At 43.3% G+C, this 24,111-nt stretch overlaps 1 protein-coding gene across 1 annotated transcript; it reads right to left on the reverse strand.

Annotated features, from left to right (window-relative positions):
• Positions 1-891: 891 nt before the first annotated feature.
• LOC139374712 (SH3 domain-containing protein 19-like) lies at positions 892-23,902 on the reverse strand. The gene is made up of 20 exons (XM_071115820.1): positions 23,298-23,902; positions 14,962-15,001; positions 12,905-12,945; positions 12,501-12,540; positions 11,944-12,079; positions 11,386-11,566; positions 10,063-11,172; positions 7,926-8,036; positions 7,323-7,432; positions 6,540-6,580; positions 6,184-6,412; positions 5,653-5,721; positions 5,288-5,434; positions 4,412-4,484; positions 3,857-3,987; positions 3,353-3,647; positions 2,686-2,732; positions 2,307-2,493; positions 1,695-1,804; positions 892-1,616 (listed from the first exon to the last, which is right to left on the reverse strand). The coding sequence occupies exons 1-20, from the start codon at positions 23,365-23,367 to the stop codon at positions 1,506-1,508; spliced, it is 3,279 nt and encodes a 1,092-aa protein (XP_070971921.1). The 5' UTR covers positions 23,368-23,902; the 3' UTR covers positions 892-1,505.
• Between the last annotated feature and the right edge of the window lie 209 nt (positions 23,903-24,111).

The raw sequence follows: 24,111 nt of genomic DNA on the forward strand, positions 1-24,111 counted from the left end.
TTAGAAATTAACATTCAGCAGTCGGCATGCCAATTGCACACTCCTTTATCTTGAGACATCTCTGGCATTGTTGGACTGTACATTTTAAAGTGGCCTTTGTAATCAGGTCTTGACAAAAAAAGAAATGCACACTAACGGATGTAAATGTTTGCAAATGGAACCAACACAACCTTCAGGCTCAAATTAAGATTCAAGGGGCTCAATTATAAACCCTTCTAAGTATTGTGGTTTACGTTACTGTAAAAACAAGCCAACTTGATTAATTGGGTCATTCCTATGGTGCCTTCTGTCCTCAGGGAAAATCTTGGTGTAAAATGTGGATCCCAAAAGGCCCGGTATCCTTTAGCTTAAATCCATAAAATTCCCTTTCAGTGGACGTTTGTTTTGCCATGTCCCTGGGTGTTATCAACTTCCGAGAAATATAAGCCATAAAATATCTGACCTTTCCACCCCGTCTGTCGTAATTCTCCATTTAAGAAAACCCCTTCCTACAATGCCACATTCAGGAAGTGTCCATTTATTTGGTGGGAAAACAATGGTGCAAAGCTAAATAAAATGTCTACCCACCCTGTTAGGCTAATTACCAAAATATATAAATGTTTGAGAAGTTGAAATCCTGTTCAAGTGTTCACCACTACCATAATCTTGCTCAATCAGATCTATGGCTAATTTGATCCACATTTCCACCCTGTGAGGATTATATGCCTAAGCATGACCAGTGTTTGTCTGAAAGTCAAACCTTTTGACACTTTCCTCAACGTTATGAATGACCCTGTTAAGGAGCATTGACTTCATTTCATGAACCAGCGGAGCATTTGAGCACAATTAGCCACCAGAAAATGCTTTTAGGGGTCTACATACATGCAGTATTGTAAGAACCACAATTCATAGTTTGAGGAAATATTGTACTACAACGGATATCTTTAATGTGCAATGGTGTGGTCAACATGTTAAATACTGCATATCTGGATTAGAACAAAGCTGGTAAGGGTTTTGTGGCAGGAACTTAATATGAATGCCTGTTCAATAAAGTTACATCCAGCCATTCTCAGATGCATCGTCATACAAAGTTATTTCATTACTTTATTTGGATAGTCTGTAGAGCATCAACAGATGGACTATCAGTAACATTTCAACTAGCCCTAATCTTAACAGACCTTACCGTAACCTTCGCAAGCAGTTGCTTATCAGCAGATAGTATGACCACATACAGATGGACTATCCAAATAAAGTGATCCTTTCACAGTTATAAATACTATTAAAAAAACAATGTTGCATTCAAAAAGACACCCAATAACTTTCTGTGGGAGATTGACTGGACAATCTAGTTTCACGCTTCAAAGTAGAGAACTACAGCAAGTCCAGTGGGGCAAAAAGGCACTTTGGAATATTCAGTTTCCTATCATCTTTCAGGTTCTCATATTTCCATAGTTCAAAAGACATTACTCGTGATGAAACCACAGATACAAAGTAGTGCCCCAGTGTCTTTGTTAAGGGTAGATTACTCATGCCAGCACCTGCATATAATTTTTAGGCACCAACGCTCGCTTCCCCCTGAACTCTCCCAGGAACCACTCATCGTCAATGGACTCCAAGTTGGTGATGATATCCCCCGCCTATAGCAAGAGAAAGGAAGGTTATACTGTAAGCCTAGTACAAACATAATGTTAACTCTTGAATGTTGACAGAAATACCTTCAGTGAGAGCTCCTCATCACATTCAGGTGTGAAGTCGAACAGCGCTTCCCCTCTGCTTCCTTCTCCATTAGTCACACTCTGCTGTCTGTCCAACACAGAAGAGTTGCCTGGACAGAGAAAGGGAATCATCAGTAACTTAAATGTTCTTATAATGAGAGTTTATTCATAGTAAAATGTCCTACTATGCTGCCCTATGAGTAGGCCAGGAATATCTGTATGTATCAGAGGCGGCTGGTGGGGGGAGCTATAGGAGGATGGGCTCATTTTAAAGACGAATGGAATTAATGGAACGGTATCAAACATACAGAAACCATATGTTTGAATCCGTTCCATTAATTCCATTCCAGTCTTTACAATGAGCCCATCCTCCTATAGCTCCTCCCACCAGCCTCTTGTATATAGGCCTATTCGAACTGTAGGGTTTTACGTTGAATGTATCAGTAGTTGTTTTTTGTCATGTGTCAATCATCACCCCGGCAAAGTTATTTGAATTAAACCAAAAGTATAAATATTTTAAGTATAAAAATAAAAAACTCCTAGATTTATATATCAAGCAGATAAATTCACCTCCTACCACAAGATGGCGCCATAAGAATGCCCTATTATTACCTGAGCTGGTCTCTACGAAGGTTGTGGGGAAGAATCCTTCTCTACCGTTAAGCCTTCCAGAGCACCACTCGGCGTCTACATGCTGTGTGACCAGGATACGGTCTCCCTGTTGGAAGGACAGTTCCTCTTCTGCCTGGCCTACAAAGTCATACAGAGCCACGGTCCACTCCACTCCTGACGAACCAGACTATAGACAGGGATATGTTAGTGGACACTCATACACAAGCTCTAATCATTAATCATTGGATATACACACAGATGTCATTAGGCTACCCCAGACTACAGCTAAGGCCAAACACTAGACACGGACACACATACACCTGTATCGTGAGGTTCGTTTGTGTTGTAAAGACTGGTAACAGTCCCAGATGAACCATACCTGTATGGGTTTGGCAGCCTCTTGGGTCTTGGTTGAAGAAACCGTGCCTGAGAAATGCAGTAGCGATATTCAGATAGAAAGCATATTGTGTTGACAGTTGCTGAACATAAAACTGAATGGGGAATGAGTGTGTGGGCGTACACTAGTACACTGCTAGAGCCAGTGAGAAGTACATGCAGCACACAGAGTGAGCTGTAGCGTATTAATAATAAGGTCTTCGTACAGGGGCTTTACACAGAGCTCCTGACTTAAACATGTTGCACAGATTCCATACATTCCGCAGAGGGAAGTATCAGCCTACACATTACGAGAGAGATGGAGTAGTTCTAGAGAAACCTTTTGTACTGGTGGACAAACCGCAATAGGGGTACAGGATACGTGACGATACAGCTAAAATCCCCCGTGCCAGGAATAAATATTTCACTGTGTTTGTGGCCTGGCCACCTTTGACCTTACACTATGACCTCAGATACAGTATGCCGGAAAGACATGAACTTCCGTGGGAAAATTCCAATGTCTCCAATTCGCCGATTATGTTTACAATGTCAAGATAGGGACACACATCTCAAGCAGAGGTTCCTTAATGATTTAAAGGCCCAGTCTGTGATATGGCATTTAATATATTCCATTTCAAGCTAAGAAGTGGGCCTTGAATTAAAAGTCCTACCAGGTAGTGCCATCTTGGTGGGGAATGATTGCTGTCGTTGTGGTTGTGGCAGAGGAGGAAGATCTTCTATGATATCCACAAAGTTGATGGGGAAGATTCCAGTGTGGGCCCCTATCTGTCCCCTCGCCCACTCCTTCTCCATGTACTCCTTTAGCTGAATCACGTCTCCCTCAGAAAAGGTTAGCTCGTCACTCTGCTCACCCTCGAAGTCGAACCGCGCCACACACCTTGGTCCACTGACTGTTGCAGGGGGGGGTCTTGCCTTCTTTGCGTTGGTCGGTGTTGGTGCATTTGACTAAATAGAGAAAAAATCATAATCAAAACACATTAAATAGCTGGACTCATTTGTATACATCCTATAGAACACTTTATGGGCTGGTTTCTCACACAAAATACTTTGAATAGAGACTATTTATTGAACTGTTTTTTGTCCAGGAGTAGGCTTAATCTGAGTCTAGGAAACCAGCCCTATCTCTATAGCTGAAACATTGACTGAAGTCTTACCATAACTTTGACATAGTTGACAGGGAAGAAGCCAGAGGAGCCTCTACAGGAGCCGCGGTACCACTCACTGTCCACCTGCTCCACATTGGTCACCACATCCCCCTCCCTCAGACCCAGCTCCCCTGGACCCTCTGGATAGGATACAACACATGTCAATCAAATCCCACTGCTGACACCAACTGACAACACAAACTCTGGCATGAACTCTACTTTGTGGATATCAATTACTGAGGGAAACACAGAACTAAGCAATAAAAACATGCCAGACATATTGCAAATTATTTGAGGTGATTCAAATCTGTAACCACTTTTTTTGTGAGCCTCGTCTAGATTCTAAAAGTTACTTTACTTGGCGTGGACATGTTTGGGGGAACTCAAAACAGCTGTAAAAGCATGCCAGCCATATTGGAATTTATTTGACATGATTCAAATCTAATAAATAACTTAAAATATTGTACGGTGTACAGTCCATGTGTTTGTTAGTATAGGACATAGGAGACCTGTTAGGTTGTGTGTTGTGGTGGCCAGTGTGCCAGAGTAGGTACTGTTCTGTACCTGGGGTGAAGTCATGGAGGACCTGCACCTGCAGACCACTGCTGCCTCTACGAGACCCAACTGTGCTGACACCCTGTAAGAAGAGAAAACACATCCAGGTATATGTTGAATTTACAGAAATACGTACAAAAGAGGGATTTAGAGACTAAACTAAAAAAATACTCCTAGTTCACAATGAAAGTTCTTATGTGGCTACAAATAAATAAAAACCAATTGTTGCTAGATATACTAAACATAGGCTAATCAAACAAAATAAGGGGTAGCCAAACAAAATAAGTGGTAGCCAAACAAAATAAGTGGTAGCCAAACAAAATAAGGGGTAGCCAAACAAAATAAGGGGTAGCCAAACAAAATAAGGGGTAGCCAAACAAAATAAGTGGTAGCCAAACAAAATAAGGGGTAGCCAAACAAAATAAGGGGTAGCCAAACAAAATAAGGGGTAGCCAAACAAAATAAGTGGTAGCCAAACAAAATAAGGGGTAGCCAAACAAAATAAGGGGTAGCCAAACAAAATAAGTGGTAGCCAAACAAAATAAGTGGTAGCCAAACAAAATAAGGGGTAGCCAAACAAAATAAGGGGTAGCCAAACAAAATAAGTGGTAGCCAAACAAAATAAGTGGTAGCCAAACAAAATAAGGGGTAGCCAAACAAAATAAGGGGTAGCCAAACAAAATAAGGGGTAGCCAAACAAAATAAGGGGTAGCCAAACAAAATAAGGGGTAGCCAAACAAAATAAGGGGTAGCCAAACAAAATAAGGGGTAGCTAAACAAAATAAGAGGTAGCCAAACAAAATAAGGGGTAGCCAAGTTGCCTGGAAAGTAAGAGGGTAGACATGTTTTGATTGACAGCCCATTGTAAATGGTTGAAGACATTACTTGTGACAGAGCTGGTTTAGTTGGGGCACTGGAGAGAGGAGTGATGACTTTCATGTGAGACTTCTGGACTCGGCCCCGGATGTCTCCCACTTGACATTCAAAGGTCTTGTGGTCGAGCTGCTCAATCAGCAGCAGCAACTCATTTTTCTGTGGGAGAAAATCAAGAAGCATTTGATATTCATTTCTACTAAATTGCAATTTCCTTAAAGAAAAAAAAATATTACAAAACAGTAAGGTGAAATAAGTAAATCCATAAAACTAGTGATCAAATCAGGTTTAAATACAGTAGTCATTAACATTTTCTCATATCATGTTCTTGTTGATGCTAGGAGCAAAACCTCCAACAGATGCAGACAGTGATTTACCTGGAATGAGAGTTCCCCTGTGTCTCTCCCACTGTAGTCAAACTCTGCTATCCCGTGGGGAAGTCCAAGCTAGACAAACACACATGACAAAGAAAACATTCAGAAAACATACACAGACTTACTATGTGACACTTGCCACAACTACAGTACACAACAGTTCCACTGAAATCCACCATGGGTCTGCCTCGGGAGCGGCAGAGCAGACTGCCTGGGGCAGAGCAGACTGCCTCGGGGGCAGCAGGGGCAGAGCAGGCTGCCTCGGGGGCAGCAACAGAGCAGACTGCCTGGGGCAGAGCAGACTGCCTCGGGGGCAGCAACAGAGCAGGCTGCCTGGGGCAGAGCAGGCTGCCTCGGGGGCAGCAGGGGTTAGAGCAGGCTGCCTCGGGGGCAGCAGGGGCAGAGCAGGCTGCCTCGGGGGCAGCAACAGAGCAGGCTGCCTGGGGCAGAGCAGGTTGCCTCGGGGGCAGCAGGGGCAGAGCAGGCTGCCTCGGGGGCAGCAGCAAAGCGGGGTGGGAACTCTTAAGCTCTCACCGTGTATTGATTGTAGAGGCGATGGCCAGGGTTGGGCCTGGGGGGAAGCACAGGTCCCTTCTTGGGCTTCTGAGCCTGGGGCTGCTTGGGTGATGGAGCTGCTGATGAAGCTGGTGCTCTACGGGTGGAGAGGGACTGACGTGGGCCATTTATCCGGGGCGGGGGTGGCCTTCCTGGGCCTACTTTTGCTGGAGGTGGGCGAGGAGGGAGGACCTTAGCTCCACCAGGCCTGGAAGAGATCAACAGCAGTATGAAGTTAATTAAAGCCATGTGTCTAGGACTGTATCTAATATGTTATCAATAGATCTGTACCCCTCTTTATCCCCTAAAATGACCCACGATGTGATGTTACTGACCGAGGAGGGAGGCCCGGTACGGGCTCAGAATCAAAGGACTCCTACAGTTCAAATCAACAGAAAAAAGGTTGTTACTATTATGTTCAAGGAAGCAACGTGGCAGTCTAGAAACAGATGTGAATTGATGACAACCAGGGTACTTCTCTAATCTCTCCCAGATCACATTTAACACCACATGGGATTGAATGACCTCCCCTGAACAAAACAGACTTCCTACACCTACTACCTTTGCAGCGCTCAGTAACTAGCAACCAATGACTGCTCACATGTGCCCTTCCTTAGCCACTGCTAACAGCTAGCTGTACAGTACTAGTCAGTCATTGTTCACACTACACTGGCCCCTTTGTGTGGTCTGCGGTTGAGAACCACAGGTGGAGGTGAATGTTGGCGGTGGCCAGGTAAAAGCCTGGTTTGTCAGGCTAGTTTAGCACTGCTTCTGACAGGGCTGGTTTTCAGGCCAACATGAATGAACTGACACTAGATAATCGTGAGTGACGCTGAAGAAAAATACAAAGTAACACTGACTTTTGATGTCCTTTTAGCTAAGCCTTCTTGCTGCACAAAAGCCCAGTTATGTCATAGCCTAGCCGGGCCGGGAGCTTTTGACTGGCTCTGGCTTCCCCAGAGAGAGTGCAGTATTGCGGTGGTGTGGAGGAAGAACTATGTCAGTAATCTCTTGTACTTCCTGTTTTCTAGTAGTAGAAGAGAAGCTAGGTAGCCTACTGTAGATCAATAGTGCTTCTGTTGGAGAAGTATATGGGGAAGGAAGGTGGTAGCACTTACCTGGAAGGGGAAGCGGGTTGAGATGCTTTGTTTACGGGTCACGGGGGATGGCAGTGACCCTACAGGCTTCTGTGCAGGGAGAGGAGGGTTGTCCAAAGTCCCATCGAACACTGAGAGAGAAAACAGTCAACGTTTTAGACTGGACACACTGTACTGTAAACTGTACAAACCATACAGTCAACTCTTAATCCATGCAAAGGTTTGGGACATTTGTATTTTTGCACTAATTCAATGGCTTGGTGTTGCCATGAATGAACGCTCTGAGATGGAACATGCACATACTCAAACTACGTGTCGAAGTAAATAAAGTGTTGAAATTCGGATTAACTGACTCACTTATCAGGAGTCGACTGTACACACTCACTAAGACACCAAAGCACAGACACGCACATTCAAACATCCACACCTACAGTTTGTTTGAGAAAATGGCTCGCCAGCAAAAAGAAATCAACAGCATCTAATCCATCATTGGGTTATGTCAAAATGTTTTATCTTGGTAGACCCAGATGGAGATCAGAGGGCCTTTATATAAGGTCATACATATGTGGATATGGAGCCACATAACTCACGACTCAGAGAGTAGAGCAGGAGGACTAGACTCACGGTTTCCTTTACTGGGCACTCTAATGGTGGTGGGTCTTCTGGTTACAGTCTGTCTGCTGAAGGAGCCGCCGCCGCCCGCATCACTACGCACAGGGTTCACTGGGATATAGTCTGGAGAGAGACAGAGACGGCCAGTGTTGACTCATCAATTTTTTGTCAACATATAGGTCCTGCATTAGGACTATATGACAAATTCTAAGCATTGTTTAAAATCTTTAATGCCAATCTGGACCCTCTCTTTCTAAAATGATCCGCCGCAATTGTTGCAACCCCTATTACTAGCCTGTTCAACCTCTCCTTCGTATCGTCTGAGATCCCTAAAGATTGGAAAGCTGCCGCGGTCATCCCCCTCTTCAAAGGGGGAGACACTCTAGACCCAAACTGTTATAGACCTATATCCATCCTTCTAAAATTTTCGAAAGCCAAGTTAGCAAACAGATTACCGACCATTTCGAATCCCACCGTACCTTCTCCACTACGCAATCTGGTTTCCGAGCTGGCCATGGGTGCACCTCAGCCACACTCAATGTCCTAAACGATATCATAACTGCCATCGATAAAAGACAGTACTGTGCAGCCGTCTTCATCGACCTGGCCAAGGCTTTCGACTCTGTCAATCACCGCATTCTTATCAGCAGACTCAACAGCCTTGGTGTCTCAAATGACTGCCTCGCCTGGTTCACCAACTACTTCTCAGATCGAGTTCAGTGTGTCAAATCGGAGGGCCTGTTGTCCGGACCTCTGGCAGTCTCTATGGGGGTGCCACAGGGTTCAATTCTCGGGCCGACTCTTTTCTCTGTATATATCAATGATGTCGCTCTTGCTGCTGGTGATTCTCTGATCCACCTCTACGCAGACGACACCATTCTATATACTTCTGGCCCTTCTTTGGACACTGTGTTAACAAACCTCCAGACGAGCTTCAATGCCATACAACACTCCTTCCGTGTAGCTTCACTACTCTGGACGGTTCTGACTTAGAATATGTGGACAACTACAAATACCCAGGTGTCTGGTTAGACTGTGAACTCTCCTTCCATCTCCAACCCAAAATTATATCTAGAATCGACTTCCTATTTCGGAAACAAAGCCTTCTTCATTCATGCTGCTAAACATACCCTAGTAAAACTGACTATCCTACCGATCCTTGACTTTGGTGATGTCATTTACAAAATAGCTTCCAACACTACACTCAGCAAATTTTATGTAGTCAATCACAGTGCCATCCGTTTTGTTACCAAAGCCTCATATACTACCCACCACTGCGACCTGTATGCTCTCGTTGGCAGGCCCCCGCTTCATATTCTTTGCCAAACCCACTGGCTCCAGGTCATCTATAAGTCTTTGCTAGGTAAAGCACCGCCTTATCTCAGCTCACTGGTCACCATAGCAACACCCACACGTAGCACGCGCTCCAGCAGGTATATTTCACTGGTCATCCCCAAAGCCAACTCCTACTTTGGCCGTCTTTCCTTCCAGTTCTCCGCTGCCAATGACTGGAACGAATTGCAAAAATCACTGAAGCTGGAGTCTTATATCTCCCTCACTAACTTTAAGCATCAGCTGTCAGAGCAGCTTACCGATCACTGCACCTGTACACAGCCCATCTGTAAATAGCCCACCCAACTACCTCATCCCCATATCGTTATTTATTTTTGCTCTTTGCACCCCAGTATCTCTACTTGCACATCTATCACTCCAGTGTTAATGCTAAATTGTAGTTATTTTGCCACTATGGCCTATTTATTGCCTGCCACGATGGCCTATTTATTGCCTTACCTTCCTAACCTTACTACATTTGCACACAATGTACATAGATTTTTCTATTGTGTTATTGACTGTACGTTTGTTTATCCCATGTGTAACTCTGTGTTGTTGTTTTTGTCGCACTGCTTCGCTTTATCTTGGCCAGGTTGCAGTTGTAAATGAGAACTTGTTCTCAACTGGCCTACCTGGTTAAATAAAGGTTAAATAAAAAAATAGATTTAAAGAACTGCAGGTTAGTGACATTTTTTGAAAAGTTGTGTCGATAAAGAGGTTATAAATTAGCTTATATGTGTTTTAACTATACTTAGAACACTTATACTACTAAGCTGACCAATTAAGTCAGTGGTGAAATGCATGCTGCTGTACTTACTCGTGGGGTTGTCCATGTATTCATTCACTGCCTCTGTGGTGGTGATGGAGGCTGAGTTGTGGTTGTTGAGGTTGAGGCCCAGTGGCTCCTTGCGAGGCTTCTCTGGAGAGATAGGAGGTACCAACCTGGGTTCATCCTCCTCTTGGGGGAAGAGGTTCTTGGCTCTGGCCGCTATGGAGAGCCGCGATCGGGAAAGGATGGCTGTCTTGGCGGGGGGTGGAGCCTCTGGTTCTGGTTCTTTTGGTTCTGGGACTATACTGGGTTTTCTGTGGAGCATGGGTCTGGGTGCTGGGGTTGGGATGGAAGGAATAAAGGGAGTGGAGAAAATAGAGATTGCCCCCTGGTAGTTATTGACATTACTGGGCTTCTTGATTGAGGGCTTGGGGGCAAGGGCTGGGGCTGGTTTGGCTGAAACCACAGGGGGTTTGAGGTGCGTGTTCCTGGGTAGAGGCTCTGGTTGTTTGAACTCTGGTTCCCCATCGCCCTCCTGGCTCTCAAAGGCCTGGATCCGGGCCCGGATGTTACGTTGGCTGTGAAGGGCGGCCATGTCACCGTCCTCGTCACCTTCCTCGCTTTGGTCGCTCCCGTCAGTTGGTGTCTGATTGTCACTAGCGTCACTAGTGTTCTGGTCGCATTGGTCCACGGGACAAAACACATCTAATAGTTCCTGTAGGTACTTCCCCGAGGGAGGATCCTCGACTGCTGTGTCATCTACAGAGCTGGAACCACTGTCACTGAGCCTGACCAGAGTCTGAACTTTGATTGTCTGTTGTCTGCAGGATTTGGAACGAGGAAGCGGGATGGGACGTTCAGTGGCTACTGGGACTGTAGGTTCTAAGAACGTAGTGATAGTGCTGGGTTCAGAAGGTTTTATTGGCCCATCCAATTGTACGGAGACAGATGGAGAAAGAGACTGGGTGTTTGGGATTGCACAGCTGGAATCTCTAGGGCTGGGTTGGACTGCGGCTGACTTGGGGTCAGTTTGGTTCTTAGTGTTAGTGGTGTCTACTTGGATAAGACCAGAATCAGATACAGCTGTTGCAGTGGTAGAGTCACTTTGTAAAGGCTTGGGTAAGTATGGCCTTGGTGGCTTTTTTGGCTTTATTTTCACTGAGAAGCAAGAGATTATAAACAATACATTTAGCCTATACTCACACCACTTAGATGTATAAAAAAAAACAAATAAAAACTTTGACTAAAAAGTGACGTTACATTGTTTTAGTCGTGGTAATACAAAGATATGATATTTCCCAACTATAGAGTTTTCGTGACGTTGTCAGCTAACCCATCTGTAATCATCACTCTCATTCTCACAAGCCTCACCTGTAGACTGTCTCTTCTCGATTGGCTGTGAGGATGCAGTGCATTCTGGGCCAGCGGCGGTGTCGTCCTCCACAGGGTCGGTCTGTGTGGCGATGGTCGTGGATCTCCGGGGGGCGGCGGTCGGCGTGACAATGGTCTCCTGGGTCTTCTCCTTGATCACCTGGTCATAAGATGGCGGTGGCTAAGACACGAGAGAGAAGGTACACACACACACACACACACACACACACGTTAACCAAGCAAATGTGTAGCGGTGTGATTATTATAACTTGTATTCTACATGCAAGCTTGCTACCGTCCTACATTGACGTCCTTTAGTAGCACAACATGCAGAACCTGCCGTGCTTGTTTCACTGCCAAATGATATGTTTGCTTTGAAAGTAGTTCATCATCTCAAACATTACACTGAAAACTGTGAAAGACACAGGAACATGGTAAGGTTAAATTGGTAAAAGTTCAAATCCATGCAGAACACACCCAAACTGTGAACAGGCCAAGAACACACACCCTGCTGTCTCCCCTAGTATTAGAGGCTGATGTTGGTTAAATAAACAGTACCTGGGTATCTGATTGGATGCTCTCTCCCCAGATGGGTTGTGAGGGAGGCGGTGCTGCCGTAAATCCCCCAGAAGCCCCTGGGAACCAGCCGTTGGCAGCGAGCGGCTCGGCTGACAGGATGGTGATCTCTGGACGTCTGATAGACAAACAAGTCCATTACGCACAATGCAGTAGACTGCCTCAACCAAACCTGACATGCAACGGACTGTTGACACTTGTCTTATGTTGACAGAAAGCCTTATGTAGCCATCATTTGTCATAAATCATTATTTAGCTTTTTGAGCACCATATGTGTTTTTGTTAATATGCCATGTTATAGACCATATTACTTTCTTTAATGGTTAGTCACCAGTTGAGTCGAGGACTGTAAGTCAACATTAATATCAGTATGTTTCAAATGAAAGATGTGTATTGCACTGGAGAGCACAAGTTCTTTGCCACAGTGCACTTTACCTTGAAGCACTTGAGGTTTGATTTTTGGTATAATGAGAGTAGAACTGTATTCAATCAGAGAGCTACAGATAGACCATGGCGTATTATGAAACTCCTCTGTTTACCTTCTGTCTCTGGTCTGTTCACTTAGGGTGCTGGTTCTCGCTGTGGGAGAACATTACATGAAATTCATCTCTTTCAATCTGATATGTAATGAATTGAACGAGAAATAAAAAAAAACACTTGGGGGATTCAATCATGACAATAGCTATATACCAGAGGAGGCTGGTGGGAGGAGCTCTAGGAGGATGGGCTCATTGGAATGGAATATATGGAGCAGAGTCAAACACATCAATGTATGGAAACCACGTTTGACTCCGTTCCATTCTAGCCATTACAATGAGCCCATCCTCCTATAGTTCCTCCCACCAGCCTCCTCTGCTATAGCCAGACTTTAATCACGCTAGGTACATTATAAAAGTATGAGAATATACCAAATAATGGACAAACTCCACAATGAGAAACTCACTTCGCTTGATGGCAGCTCGTATTGAGGACAGAGGTCCTTGGCTGGAAGAGAGAAGAGTTACCATTGAGGAGAGGAGAGTTTGACTGGACAATATGATTTCTTACATTTATACAACCTGAGAAAGCAAAGTATAATGCTGGCAACAGTCAAACTCCACCGGACTACTACACTGGACAGACAGTGCTAATTATCCAGAAGCAAACCTGCCACTCAGCAAATAATCCTGACATTTGAAAACATTTCATTGTCATCCATAGGTATCCTAGGCTTCATATATGATAAATTAAAAGAGATAATATATACCCTTTTACCTCTTAAAAGACCTGAATAAGTGCAGAGTAACACCAAAGGATGATAACAACAGGGTTGAACCTCTTTAGCTGCAGTGGTCCTCTCTGCACTGCAGTTGCCAATGGGACGGCCACATCCTCTATCTCACTCTATCAACAACTCCAATCTACACAACACAGCTACCGCTGCATACTGCAACCAAAAGAAGAGCCTACCTCCGGTACATGCGCCTGTTATTCGCCAGCAATCAGAGTGAGAATGAGACAAGTACCAGAGACGCAGGCACAAGAAAGAGGACAATCATTAAAAAGCACGCCCTTTGAAGAGTTCAACCCCGCTTGCAACTTTCCACAATCCCTCTCCAGAAAACCCTTAAAAACGCAGCAGGACGCAGATCCAATCCACTGAATATCCTTCTGAATATCCTTAGGCATCGCCCATCTGGTACTGTAACAATGACTCAGAAATACCCCCAGTCTAACCCCTCCTCCTCTGGCCACCACATACATCTACCAAGCCCAGTGTGGTGTCCAAAAGTGCACTTCTGCAATATAACCACCCCTCCTGCTGATCTGTATTCCCAGGTCTGATCTGACTTCCTGACTAGTGGTGTGTTGGAGCTGACACCACACTCCTCCCAGGCTGTGCCAGAATATGTTCCCGGAAGGGCCAACTACACAGTCTCAGCGGAACGGGGTCGTGTTCATTAGGGCACACAATGGAATATGTTTTAAAACATTTTTGCGACAGAAAACGAAGATGTCTTATTGGACAATTCCAGGTGATCCCTCTGGGTTTCTGTTTGCATATGGTGCTTAATGAACAGGATCCAGACCAGACCCCCATAGGCCCAGCACCTTCAACACATCCTGCTCATTAACTGAACTGGAGATGTGATGTAAACCATCTGGAGAGGAAGACAGCAACACGCCCCCCGCACTACGTGGATAATTAGGACGATTAGCTAAGACCATAAACAAATAGAACAATAGGGAGGTTAAACGTCCAATAGTTGATCAGCAAAAAAAGGTTTGTATTGGAACACGTTGACGTTTGCTGTACTTGAACAGAGGAGGCTGGTGGGAGGAGCTATAGGAGGACGGGCTCATTGTCATGGCTGGAATGGAATAAATTGACGTATCAAACATCTAGAAACTGTTTCACTCTGTTCTATTTATTCCATTCCAGCAGTTACAATGAGCCCTTCCTCCTATAGCTCCTCCCACCAGCCTCCTTCTGTGTCAATACCCTGGATTGGAAGACACTGAAAAGGTGCTGAGTTTTAAAGAGTTATCTAGGTAGGGTAAACCATGTTGTGAAAGAAAGGTTACAGGGTTGGAGTCAGTTTACTGAACTGAAATGGAATTGACCCTAACCCTGGACGGTAACCAACTTGGCTCTGGGGGCGTCAACAACTGAGTCAGTGTGGTTTGGTCCCCCATTCAAAAAGCTCTGACCTTCGGACACAGTGGACACAGTGTCCGACCGTCTGTCAAAGAGAATGGATCAGCGCATTGTTTGCTACCCTGCACCATTCACAACTCTCCCTCAGCAGAGCTGCCTGTTAAAGAGACAGTGTTCTGGCCACTGCAGTCCTGACAGAGCCGTGGAGCAACAGAGGTGGCTAGGTAGAGCTGGAACAACCCAGTGTTTATACTGGACCGTGCAACATTATCACAGTATTAACACGTTTCCTTCTCTGTATTGAGCAAGACAGACACATTGAAAATGCCCAATATGTAATTCAAATGATATGGATAACTTACCTGGAATGAAGAGCCTCAGACTTATTTCTCTCTGTTCGATCTGAAAAGAAAAGTAACCAGCGTTTTCATTTTAACGGTCACATTTGAAAGATCAATTTCTCACTAAGAAAATACACTCATTTTGTACACAAACAAAGCAAGCTGCAGGTACAACGACACAGGACAGGTGAACAAAATAACTATGGGCTTTGTATACCTTCTTGCCGTTCAAAAACTTGAACAACTACATTCAGCTGGCTCAACATTCTAGTCTGTTCTTGATCAACCAGTTACAAAGAATGACATGCAAATAGCAAAAGCATTTAAAAAAAAACACTTTTCTAAACACAAATAATTGTTCTGTTAATGCTCTCATCTTTATTTCATCAAGCCAGACATTATCTCTGAACCATGATCTGTATAGCTACAATCTCAAAGAAAATCATATGTAAATAGGGGACCATGAGCAATATGTATGGAAGGAATGGCTCTCCCTCATTCACACATTCAATGGCTTATTCTGGATGCCTGACATTTTAGTGTCATGTCTAGATGGGATATAGCTTTTGTCAAATTGACGTTAAAAGTGGAATTATTTTGCATTTTAGCTAACCCTAACCCTTTCTCAACCTTAACCTAGTTCCCCTAACCTACTACGTTAATGTCCTAACCTGCTGCGCAGGTTCTCCTAAACCTGCTATGTATGACAAACTTGTCATAAATGTGTCATGTCTTATTTCCATATATGAAATCTTCAGAAAAGATACTGAACAGATATCATTCCAAAGTTATGTCGTCAGATTTAAGATATGTTAGCTGTATGTATTTGAGATTCTGATCAATGGCTAGATATTCATCTTGTAATTCTCCAACGCGTGTATGATTGAGGCCTAATATCACAGTACCACTATACCGTAGCCAACCCTTTTTTGTCTCTGAAGTGGGATCAATTCAAAGCAAATCAAATTTGATTGGTCACATACACATATTTAACAGATGTTATTGTGGGTGTAGTGAAATGCTTGTGTTCCTAGCTCCAACAGCACAGTAATACCTAACAATACACAACAATAACAAAAAAACTAAATACTGCAAAATTGCTTAGGAGCTAGAAGCAGAGATGCCATGTCTGTCGGCTCCATCAGTGACCACAGGTTCAAAGTCATACAATACACATGAATTACCTGTATTATTTATTTCCTTCACTTTCAACCAGTGACCAGGTTTTCAGACTCAAACAATAGATGTTGATCTGACTGAGTGCCACGACTGGAACTCTCTGAGGTGGTGGACTGGCTAATGGTCCACAGAGCACAGCATCTAAGCAAACATTTACATTCATTTGACTATGCTACAGTATATGAGTGCATGAGGCCTTGGCGCCATAGGAACTAAAATAAATCAGACAAGTAAGTCATATGAGGATATTAGAATCCCTTTTTGTTAAAAATCATGCATTAGGCCATCTTAATATTTTGATGCTCCTTTTTGTTAGCATCCTGCTAAAGACCTGACGCCATCGCCTCGTTCTCTTACAACCAGTATAATACTGTTACAATGTCTAACACCACACTTGCCATCTGCTATATGCTACTGCCTCAAACTTATGTTACGGACTCTACTGAAAGCTACTTTGAGGAAAAATTTACTTTCTATGCCTGTGCTATGTGGCTGTCCCACCTAGCTATCTGAAGATGAACGCACAAACTGTAAGTCGCTCTGGAAAGGGGTGTCTGCTAAACGACTCAAATGGAAATGTAACATTTTACCTCACTATGAAACAAAACAAAAAAAGGTTAAAGGAAGTAACAGTTTGTTAGTGAATCAAATCCTCAGAGACATTTTCACACATTTATTTGCACTTTGGTCTGTGAGAGATTGTTTACCTGCCTCAGTTACATTTGACAAAGACAGAATGGAGAGAGGTTTTCCACAAGGAAATCGTTTGACATTTACATACCGGTAGATACAATGCCATATATACACTGGTCAAAGGCAAGTACAATGGAACAATGAATAGGAATCAATATCTAGTGGATTTTCAATATTCAACATGGAATACAGTGCAATCCCTGCTGAAAGTATTGTCTATAACCTACTGTGAATTGTACTGACAACATAATCTCACAGCAAAACATAGCAACAAGAGATGCTCCTACCTGTTAACGTCTTAAACACATTTCACAAATGTCCCCCAAAATGGTGTGTATTATTTCCTTCATGTCCCTCCCTACTTTTCCATGCTGTGTGTTGCTGTGTAAAGAAACAAACTCCATGACCACAAACGACAACAGAGAAAGGGAGGGGTCTCTCTCTCTCCCTACTGGCTGGTGTGTTGACTTGCCCAATGTGATCAAATGGAATGTGGCCATTCAGGAAGTACCACTCTACTGTCACTCTCCTGCTCTACTGAAAAGGTTCGATGGCACACTACAAACAAAATGACCCTCTGCTCTGATCTTAAAAAGGCACAGTTCACACAAAATACAAATATGCCAGGATTTCTTCGGGCGTTGCTTGTTACAGTTACTTGTTACAGTAGAGCAGGAGAGTGACAGTAGAGTGGTACTTCCTGAATGGCCACATTCCATTTGATCACAATGACTGAACTTGGTCATTGAGTGCATATTTATGTTATTATAGGGGTTGTTCTGGGTTTGTTCCAGCCCAACACCTGTGTTTATCTAACGCCAGAAGAAATCCTGGCATTTGTATTTTTTATCTAACAGAATCAAATCAACATGTCTTCCTCTGTCAGAGAGAGCACAATACTGTGTGTCTTTCTGTCCATCTTCCCTATTGGCAGGGTGTTAATGGTGGGCACACCCATTCTGACGCTACATCTCTGTTGGCCAGATCCTTGTATTTCCCTATTGTAGCACCACTCCCTGCTCTGGAAACATGCATAGCTCTATTATTTGGTCATCTGTCTACGTTAGTGTTAGGAAGTAGGCTACATATTAAAAACCTTGGCATACTATGGGACTATGTTTTGCTGGATTTGAAGGTGGAGTCAACTGTTACTTTATTCCAATCCATCATAGATAGTACATCCGGACACAGTGCCATGTCATTTTAGTAATTTAGCAGACGTTCTTATCCAAAGCGACTTACAGTAGTGAGTACATACTTTTTCGTACTCGTCCGCCCGTGGGAGTCGAACCCACAACCCTGGTGTTGCAAGCGCCATTCTCTACCAACTGAGCCATAACATATCCTCTTTTCTAGAAGTGCGACCATTATGAAACACACTTTCACTTTTTATTTTAGATAAGATATAGCTGTGGAAACCAGGCAGAAAAGCACTCCATCCATAGAAGTACTTTCATTAGATACTTATTATTGCTGGCTTAGTGAAGAGGCTCAACCCTCTTTCTCTGAGTGGTGGGAGAGAGACATTTGCCAGGTCATGGACTCCTCCTTCAGAGGGCTTTTAATAGTAAATATCCCATGACAGGTTATGGACAAAGACACAATAAATGAATAAATACAAATATAAGATTAATAGCCTATTGAATATGAAATAAATATATATTTTAACACCAAAAAAGAAGCAACAAAACAAGAGAGGATGCAAAACAACTGTCTGTAACAGAAAAGAAACAAAGATATGGTTTTAAAGCTGATTTGCTTGCTAAAAGACCAGCTACAATAATAACCATTGAAGGGAACCCATACAGAAACACAACAAAACAACTCACTATGACACATGCTAACATCACTCAGAACTGGGGCAGCCCTCTGTAAAGAACAAGCGGTAAGAGGGAGTGTAGAAAAAAAGCCTCTCTTAATATGCAAGCTAGGCCCAGGACTTCAAACCAACCAGAGAGGTCAGAAGTAAGGTTACATCCCATGGAGGGTGGGGCTAGGTTATGAAGGCACAGCTGTGTGGAGACAAGGAGCTAGTTCCCATCCCTAGTCAGTCCATAAAGAAGAATCTTCCTCTATATCCCGACCCCGGTAACATGGCATGTTCAGGAACGTGATCTCTCATATTCTGGGTTTATTTATACAGCGCAGGAATCTCTGCGTCTTCCCAGAACCCCATAAGACTTCCAGGGGTTTTCATATCCTTGGATCCTACTTCCCACACAGGCAGAACAGACACGGATGTCCCCATAGGGTAGAATCAAAGTCTTCCCTATACTTTCTCAAAGGGGAGTGTTTCAAATGATTTAGGGTGGGCTGGGGGTTAATGGCTGGGTAAGTGGGTTGATGGGTGAACGCAACAGTTGCACATTAACCGTGTCCAATCCAGAGCCATTGTGGGTCAGTTCTGAGAGATGTTCTGTAGGAAGTCAAACCCGTGGACCAGACAGGTCAGTTGGACTAGCCAGTAGAAATAAGGAACCAAGTCAATGTTGTGTGTCAATTATTGAACATCTTTTTATTATGTTAATCAATGATAAACTATCTGGCAGAAATACATTTGTTTAAATTGTATTAATTTAGCAGATGCTCTCATGCAGAGCGAAATACAGTAGTGGGTGTATACACTTTCATACTTTCATACCCCCCCCCCCCCCCATGTGAAGCACTATGAAGACAGGTCAGTTGGACTAGCCAGTAGAAATATATTGTGTCAATTATTGAACATCAATTTATCATTATTATCTTTAATCAATGATAAACTATCTGCCAGAAAGAATGAAGCATTCTGGGTGATATTGAAATACCAGCTTTTGTGCACTGCACATCTATTTTCTCTCGAGGCTCTACAGTACATTAATATGTACATCTAATTTGCTACAAGGGAAACAGGCTCCACATTAATATTTGAGAGCCTTTTCATCACACAAAAGAAAATAGTTATTTCACAGCTGTCATTGGGCTGCCTCCATGTGGAGTCAAATTGATAAGTTATGAATTTGTCGACGTCGAGTGGGGAAGCTAATATTTTACAACGGGGCGAGTCAATTAAAATCTAATATGCCTTTTTGGAAATAGTCAGTTTAATTGCAAAATACTAATGATGGTTGGATTTGTATTAAGTGATAAGCCTCAGCTAAGGGAGACACAATTCTTCAAAGGAAGACAAAATATGAATTTCTCCTTCTTCATACTCCTACAGCCACCCGAGGGTGAGAGAGACAGAGATGAGGGGGTCTAAGTTATATATATATATACATACACACACACACACACACACACTGCTTGATATAATAAACAGTCAAAGTGGAACAGATATTATGTCTACGACGACTATAAAAGCATAACATTGTGAATGTGGAGCGCTCTATCCTTGCATGAAAAACAGACAAGAGGAGACAGACATGATCATGTCACCTATGAATAACAGTGTCAGGAGCTGATTCTTAACATGACTCAAGTCAAGACATGATTAGGTGATGTCAAAGAGGAGTCATCCATGGATGTTAGGGGGCGATGACAGTCTAACGGAGATCTTGCTCAATGCAAGGAGATTAAACTTTGGCCAATTGAAAATGCCAATGAAGAACAGTATGCACAACGTAATCATCAATGATAACATATGGCATCATATGAGATAATGTACATTACTCTTAAAAAGTGACAAGCATATACTGTACACTGAAGCCTTAATTGGCTATTCTCAGCTTGTGACAGAAATAACTTCATATGATATAGCCTAGCTAGCCTACACACATGTGCAGTAGAGTTGGCAGTTGGCACCATTATCAAGTTACAAGACAACCGTTCCTGTTCGCCTGTTCCATCACTCTCTACACAGTCAACCCACCTGCCCATAGGATCAGCCTGATCTCCCCATACAGACAGATGCAGTTAAGCCAGGCCTGAACTAACACACTGGGCATGGAGGCTTGCGTTGGGTGGGGTGGGGTGTGTCTTTACTGCGAAGTCAGGTGTTTGCTCAACAGGTGTTGCTGCTTAATTCTCCCCTAACTACACTAGGAAGGTCTAACCATTTCTATGGGTCCAAACACATTGTTAGATTGGAAATTGCTCAGCATAGAACCATGTTTAGAACCAGAATTCAAAGGTGAGGGAAAGTTCAATATACCAACAGCCATTGAAATGTAAAATAGTAAACTAAACACAATGACTAAAATCAAATCAAACTATTTGCCACATGCGCCGAATACAAGTGTAGACTTTACCGTGACAATGTAAATTGTCTGGTGGTGATTTTTATGAATTGTTCAGCAGCCTAATGGGTTGGGGGTAGAGGCTGTTGAGGAGCCTTTTGGTCCTAGACTTGGCGCTCCGTGTGGTAGCAGAGAAAACAGTCTACAACTTGGGTGACTGGAGTCTCTGACAATTTTATGGGCATTCCTCTGACACCGCCTATTATGTAGGTCCTGGATGGCAGGAAGCTTGGCTCCAGTGATGTACTGGGCCATACGCACTACCCTCTGTTAGCACCTTACGGTCAGATGCCGAGCAGTTACCATACTAGGCGGTGATGCAACCGGTCAGGATGCTCCCCATGGTGCAGCTGTAGAACCTTGAGGATCTGGGGACCCATGCCAAATCTTTTCAGTCTCTTGAGGGAGAAAAGCTTTTGTCGTGCCCTCTTCACGACTGTCTTGGTGTGTTTGGACCACGATAGGTCGTTGGTGATGTGGACACCAAGAAACTTGAACCTCTCGACCCACTCCACTACAGCCCCGTCAATGTTAATGGGGGCCTATATGGCCCGCCTTTTCCTGTAGTCCACGATCAGCTCCTTTCTCTTGCTCCCATTGAGGGAGAGGTTGTTGTCCTGGCACCACACTGCTAGTTCTCTGACCTCCTCCCTATAGGCCGCCTCATCATTGTCGGTGATCAGGCCTACCAATGTTGTGTCGATAAGCAAACTTAATGATGGTGTTGGAGTCGTGTTTGGCCACGCAGCCATGGGTGAACAGGGAATACAGGAGGTACACACCCCTGAGGGGCCCCAGTGTTAAGGATCAGCATTGGCAGACATGTTGTTGTCAACTCTTACAACCTGGGGGCGGCCCATCAGGAAGTCCAGGATAAAGCCTATAGACATGTATTAATTTACAACCCTTTATCTTGATCTACATGAAGATTGTGTGGCATAAGAGATATGAATATGAATACATTTCAGAAGTGATTTCACCAGGAAATAAAATGACAAAAGCAGAAACATACAGAGCCAAAATGAACAGGATCAACCTGTCTGCCAAGTGTCAGTGGTTTTCCAGATGCATTTCCAGCAACACAGTTAGCACCAAATGACACAGCTTGTCTGGCATGAGATGAGTAATATTTTAAGTGTCGGGACATGTACAATTTGTTGTGTCATCCTTCCTGTCTGGCTGACAGAGTTTCAGGGTTTTCCAGACCATTTCCGTGTGGTTGTAGCACTGTTTACTGACTGCTGTATCTGATACACACAGGTAGTTGCTACCAGCTGCTGTATAAAAGTATCCTTTCACTGAATGATGCAGTGAGAGCATTGTGTCAACCATAGCAGCTGGATACTGTAATGGTGCAGAACAGAACTAGGGTTTGTTTCTATATAGCACTAGAAACTGATTTGTTGCTAGAAGGCATGGGAGAAGTGAGAGAGCAAGGGTTTTCAAACTCGGGTTTGCGTACTATTATTATTATTATTATTTAAATATATAGATACTTCTTGAATTTTTTTTTATGTGAACAATTATTATTTTAGGAAAATCGCTAGCTGCAACAGAATACAATCGTTGATACCATTGTATGTCTCTGCACCAAGTATGAAGGAAGTTAAAGGTAGATTTACGAGCCAATGCTAACTAGTGTTAGTGCAATGACTGGAAGTCTACAAGAACAGTTAGCATGCTAGCTGTTCTTGTTGATTGGATTCTACCATCTGAAGTAGTAATTTTCAGATAAACTGTTTTTCTCAGTGTCAACTTAAAAGATCAAAACCAGATAGAAAGGCAGAAAATATATTTGAGAACTAACAATCAAATAAAAGCTAGATAGTCAGGGAGAATATAATATTAAAAAACTGGGCATTCAGGGCACATGCTCATTGATTTTGTTATAATTTTTGAGCAGAGGAACACAGCATTAGCCATGGCAAAATGCATAGAATTTCTGGAATTTAGCTTCAAAACTGCAACAAAAAAAGACCTCAGCTCAATGGAATTGAACAATTTGTAGAATTGCATAACATTTGCTTCACAACAATACGTTATATTAATTAAATTTTCAGCTAAATTGTATAATTTCCTACACACTTAACCATATGTTTCATGATGGAACACTGTTCCAAGTTGTCATGTTCATGGGTTAAAAGGTACAAATCCACGTTTTGAAATTATATTGCCCCAAAGTGTCAAACACATGTAGCCTACTTCAGGAGACGCTGTATCAAAATTACATGAGGTTGACCTTCACGATAGATTGTTGACAAGTGGACATACCTGTTGCTTGATTTCGGTTCCGTATATCCCTCAACTCCTCCGCCTCCTCTTCTCTTCTGGCTTCAGCCATACGAGATAAGAACACTGCGGCAAATTAGAACCGTGTCATTGAAATAACTATTGACTGAGGTGGGAAATTAATTTGCCTTGTAAACAGTCTCGGCTGGTGCGTAAAGTTGGGTCTTTGTGGCCTACCCCGGCCACCGAGTATAACGTTCTACAACTGTGTTTGTGTTAATGTAATTTTGTAGAATATGAAGGGTAGTTAGGCTATAGCTCCCTACCTTGTCCGCACCGACGGTAGCCCGACCCGAATGTCAACAAAAGGAACTGAATTGTCTGGCAAAAGTGGTATCACAAATGGAGATGTGTGCCCCGGAATTGAGAACCGTGGAGTGGAGTTGACAGACCGCAACAAAAGTTTCTCTCCTCACCACATTGTCTGAGTAAAACCACTGCGACCCGAACACAAAGAATTGTAGCCTAACGGAGTGAGTGGTCACAGTGTTCTCTTGTGCGTATTGGGGAAAATGTTATCCTTAAAACATTTTTTAAAAACATCATCCAAAGCACCGCTATTCGCCCATAGATACATAGACGGCCGCCCATAGTGATGATGCTAGTTCACCTGTCATTCAATACATGTTACGGCTTGCAGACACAGGCAGGAGCTTTTTTGTTTGTTGTTGAAGCACATACAAATGAAAAGGCACCATACTACTTTACATATTAGCCTACTAACTGGGTTGAGTTGTGTAATAACAAATGTAGTTATTCAAGCTAGACGTAATGATTAAATATACAAATTTATATT

This window comes from Oncorhynchus clarkii, chromosome 19, assembly GCF_045791955.1.
Source record: "Oncorhynchus clarkii lewisi isolate Uvic-CL-2024 chromosome 19, UVic_Ocla_1.0, whole genome shotgun sequence".
Lineage (NCBI taxonomy): Eukaryota > Metazoa > Chordata > Actinopteri > Salmoniformes > Salmonidae > Oncorhynchus > Oncorhynchus clarkii.